Source organism: Solanum tuberosum, unplaced genomic scaffold, assembly GCF_000226075.1.
Source record: "Solanum tuberosum cultivar DM 1-3 516 R44 unplaced genomic scaffold, SolTub_3.0 scf00676, whole genome shotgun sequence".
Classification (NCBI taxonomy): domain Eukaryota; kingdom Viridiplantae; phylum Streptophyta; class Magnoliopsida; order Solanales; family Solanaceae; genus Solanum; species Solanum tuberosum.
In genome coordinates, this window is record NW_006239593.1 from 192,854 (window position 1) to 198,020 (window position 5,167).

Genomic DNA, 5,167 nt, shown 5'->3' on the forward strand with positions numbered 1-5,167 from the left:
ATGGGTGATCTTGTACACACTGTACAATTTGTTTTTGGGATTTTTGGTGAGTTAATTTCATTTTATAATTTTTTATTTAGTTAATTAATTTCTGGTTGACTTTTCCTTCTCATTTGCTTTTTTTTTCCTGCTAATTAACAGGAAATGTTGCTTCTCTCTTTCTCTTCTTGGTACCCATGTAAGTTCTCAACAACACTTCTCATAATGTAAAAAGGGTTTTCTTCAATTCATGCAATTTCCTTCATTTTAATTAATATGGCACTTTTTGAATTTCACAGGTCAAGCAAATACTTCTTAGTAAATTGAAATAAAGGATCGTTTGGTAGCTGAAGTTATACATTTATTAGTAATATGGGTATAAGTTATGTATATATTAGTAATGTGGTATTAGTTAGGCAGATATTAGTAATGTGGTATTAATTTTGCAAGTATTAATTATACAAGTATTAGTTATGCGGAATTTAATTATGCATAAATTATTATTCCTTTGGATCTATGTCTTTTATATTAAAAATTAGTAAAACTATACATTTTTTAAATTAAAATATTTCTTTACAATTTTACCCTTTCCTTCTTTAACTTTGTATTTAAATTAAAACATTTCTTTAATTATGTAGAAGAAGAAAGTAGTGAAGTGGGAGTGATAAGGGTAATATTGTCATTTTAACTGAGCTGACAAATCGTTTTGAAATCAAAGAATTTTATTTAGTTCAATATTTCTTGAAATTGACACTTTAAATTCGGATAAATCATATATTGTAAATTTTAAATGTTTTTTTTTCTGTATTTTATGATGATCAATCTTAATTAAATAAAGAGAACTATTAGCCCATTTATCTTTGCTCCATGATAATATTTTTTTAGGCAATTATGATTCTATTCATGACTATAAATAATCACTGAAGCTGTTTCTTTTTCTTTTTAAGTATTAGATATTAATCTCAATGAAAATTAGTATTTTTATTATAATTTATACACACTAATCCTATAAATAATTCTAATATTAATATATTTTGTTTGATTGAATTCAGGTATACGTTCAAGAGGATCATCAAGAACAAATCAACGGAACAATTCTCTGGAATACCTTATGTTATGACACTTCTGAACTGCTTGCTTACTGCATGGTAATTAATAGGGGTGTATATATCCACCCTATATTAAGGGGTGTCATCTCACACTACTTCGTTCAAATTTTTCGCTCATTTTAGGGTATAAAGTTACTGATTTAATGATTGAAATCACATGTAGGTATGGTCTGCCATTTATAACATCAAATAATATCCTGGTAGCAACAATCAACGGAGTTGGGGCTGCAATTGAATTAACATATGTGTTTATTTTTCTCTTATATGGATCCAATAAACAGAAGAGAAAAATCTTAGTAATATTTGTGTTAGTCCTTATTGCTTTTGCTACCGCAGCGGTTATTTCCATAAGTTTTTTTCATGGAAAAAATAGGAGGTTTTTCTGTGGTATGGCTGCTACCATCATCACCGTCGTCATGTATGCATCTCCTCTCTCTAATATTGTAAGCACTCTCGATACTCATAATACATAAATATGACCCTTAACTTGGCTTCAGCTGACAATTATGACTTTTTAACTTTAGTTATGTGTAAAAGTAGACACTTAAACTTGTATAAAATTGAACAGATAAACACATTAGTCACCCTACATGACAATTTTATGTCGTATGTAGAATTATACGTGTATTATGCCACGTGGGTCACATGTGTCTACTTATGCATACATAAAGTAGGAGGCCATAAATGTCAGCTGAACCAAGTTAAAGAATGTATTTATATATTATGTCATTTTTTGATATATTATACACACCTTCAATTGAGTTCAAAATTTAGTACTAATGAAAATATAAATTTGTGCAGAGACTAGTAATTAGGACCAAAAGTGTGGAGTACATGCCTTTCTTCCTGTCGTTTGCTGTCGTGGTATCGTGCACTAATTGGTTTATCTATGGCATGCTAGGAATGGATCTATTTATTGGAGTAAGTATTTACCAAGATGGACAAATTTTGATCTATTTAGCGAAGATATTATCAAAAAATATTATTAGGTACAATAATTTAACGATGAAATTTGTAATTAATTTCTTTGTACTTTGCAGATCTCAACATGTATTGGCTTGATTTTAGGAGTAGTGCAGCTGATTTTATACTTCATTTACCGTGAAAAGAAAACATCAACGGCTGTGGATGAGTTCCAATATGCTTAGTTGTTTTTATGATAAACCAAATATTATATAAACATGGTCAAATATCTATGAATTACTATGAAATCACTACATCAAAAATATCATTAGCGGCAATTAATTCTTAATATTAATTACAGTTAAATATGTATTTTTAGCGGCAATTAGCACTCGTTGTATATGTTCCTAAAGCCTTTGGCGACATTGGTTCTAATGCACTTAACTAATATCGGTAAAGACTTTAGCATTCTTTACTAATATCAATATTTATTACCGCTAGAAGTTGTTTTTGTTGTAGTGAATATGTATATGATTAAATATGACCATTTATGAGTTCAACTATTTATATTTGCTAATTTTTTAACACGTACGTGTACGTGTATTCCGAGCCTAGTATGATTATAACAATATTAATATTATTAAAATAGTGCTTTGAGTAAGTAACTAAATAAGAAAGAATAAGTACAATTTTTTTTTTATAAATGATCAATTCGATGACTTGTTTATCGAGGTCAAAATGATTTACATCTTATAAACTTGCAAATATAACAATTACAGTTTAAATTTAGGTGAAAATGACAATTTCTTTGGTAGCATTATTTTTTGCTTCTATGATCTCTTCCATCCACCCACAAAAGACACTTGCCTCACAAATGTGGTGAATTAAGTTGAAAGTTGAAGAGTATATTTATCTAACTACTCACTTTGGCAAATTAAAGCCGGCCAGCAGGTGAAGATGCATCTCTAACGTATCAGCTTTATTTAAACTCGGTACTTTCGTAGATCGTAGAGTTTATAAGTATATATAAAAAATTACTCTAATTATGAATAAATAACTTTAAAGATATTATATATTAATATTAAAATATTTAAAATTATATATAATTTTAATTTTGCATCCAGCCCTTGACAAAGTAGACCAAAAATGTAAAGAGGGATCTATTTACTATTGGGGGAGTTAGGTAATAAGATTGACTGGCAGGTGAACACGGCCTTTGCAATTACCAAGTATTTATTTTAGGGAAAACTACCTAATTAGACATACATCCATACCATATATACTAATATTATCTCTACTTTCAAACAATTACATATATTGCCACTTTTAATATTTTATACCATATATTTTAAAAGATATAATTAGATACACTAAAACCCTTAAAATTAGAATTGATTAATTATCTTTACATTCAAAAATCAAAATTAATAGTTCAAATACCTTTCTCTCTCATCAAGCCCCTCCCTCAACCTTCTCCATAAATCGTCTATCCCCAATTCCCCACCCCCACCCCACGCCCCCAATGTATTATTTTAGTTGCAATGTATTTGGTCATATAATTCATTTTATGTATCTTAGTTTTTATTTCATATATTTAATATGTTTCAGTCAAGATATCTTTACATGGCAGTGCTGCGTATCTGATTTGATTGTTTCATGTATCTAAGCATGTTGTTATATGTATTTTACAGTGTTTAATATACATGTATCTAATACGATAAATAGTGTATCTGAAACTGTTAAAAAATATATTTTCTTAGCAAAAAATAATGAATAAAAATGTATCTAACTTAAAATTCATATCAACTAATTAGAGAATTAACGATGTATCTGACAGTTCACACCAATTATATGAGCTACTACCCTTCACATGTATATGAACAACAAAAATAAATGTGTATCTGACATAAACAAAATGTATCTTACTATAAATAAAACTTAGAAACGATAATCAACACCATATCTAACAAGGTATATAGTGTATCTGAAATATTAAATAGTTGTTTACTATCATGTATCTATCAGTATTATCGAGTAAAAAAAATGTTCCATACATAAACAAAATGTATCTAATACTAATCAAAGCTCATATTACAGAGAAAAAAAATAAAATCGAACAGTTAATGTATCTGAAATAAGTGCAAAAGAATCCAAAAAGAAATAAACTAACCAACAAAAAAAAGAAGCTAAAACAAAAACAAAAGAAAGAAGAAAGTGAAAAGCTTAGATACACATCGAGATAAATCTGGAGAAATGAAAAAAATGATCCCATCTTCGTCCACCAGGCTTTTCTCTCCTGTTCCTTTCAATCACAGAAATTCAAAAACGAATTTCATAGGCACTGAGCCTAACTCTGAGATTCAAGAATGTCTCTTCTAGCATTTGAGATTAAGAAAAGATCAAGCTTGCTCTCATCACCCATGGTAGTCCACAATTTTCAAACTTGTTGCCAAGAAGATGAAGTTTTCAATTAGAGAACTCTTGTGGTTTTAGGATTTCGTTATTTTAGGAAGATTTGTTAGAATTAATATGTTAATGAATCTGCAAATCAGTTAGAATTATTAATTAAGCCTAAATTACTCCTTTATTTAAGGAAATAGGTTATTCAATATTATTAAAATATGTATCTCTTTAATTCAAACCGTCGGATACATGTATCTCGCGAGTAATGATACATGTATCTGACAGACAAAATATGGTATAGGATGTAATTATTGAAACTATCTTGAATTCTAGTAATTAGGTCCTAAACTAGTGGGATTTATGTAGTTTTTCCTTTTTTTTATTCTCCATTTGATGTTTGTGGCTTACATCAGAATTCGATTAATTTAGAATCCATTCGGAGGAAGCACTTTCTATCAAGAATTTTTTCATATGTAGAGTTTGAAATTGAGACATCTAGTTAGTAACATCATTCACTACACCACATCCTTTCATGATGTTTTAATACGAGATGTACATTTACCATTTCCTACAAAATTTGTTCCGAGTTTATCCAAAAACGAAAAATTAAAATGTAATTCTACTATATCCAATTTTTCGAACTCATTTCACCTGAAAATTAACCTGTAGCTATAATGTCACTTGAAGATTCCTTCCAAGTTCCAACTAAGTATATAAAACTATTTTAATGTTTCTACATTTTATTTCATTACATTTATCACCAAATGTGAATA

The 5,167-nt window shown here is 28.6% G+C and overlaps 1 protein-coding gene across 1 annotated transcript; it reads left to right on the top strand.

Moving 5' to 3' along the window:
• LOC102600141 (bidirectional sugar transporter SWEET1-like) lies at window positions 1-2,236 on the top strand. The gene is made up of 6 exons (XM_015305060.1): window positions 1-46; window positions 142-178; window positions 1,032-1,127; window positions 1,252-1,531; window positions 1,890-2,009; window positions 2,129-2,236. The coding sequence occupies exons 1-6, from the start codon at window positions 1-3 to the stop codon at window positions 2,234-2,236; spliced, it is 687 nt and encodes a 228-aa protein (XP_015160546.1).
• Window positions 2,237-5,167: the final 2,931 nt, after the last annotated feature.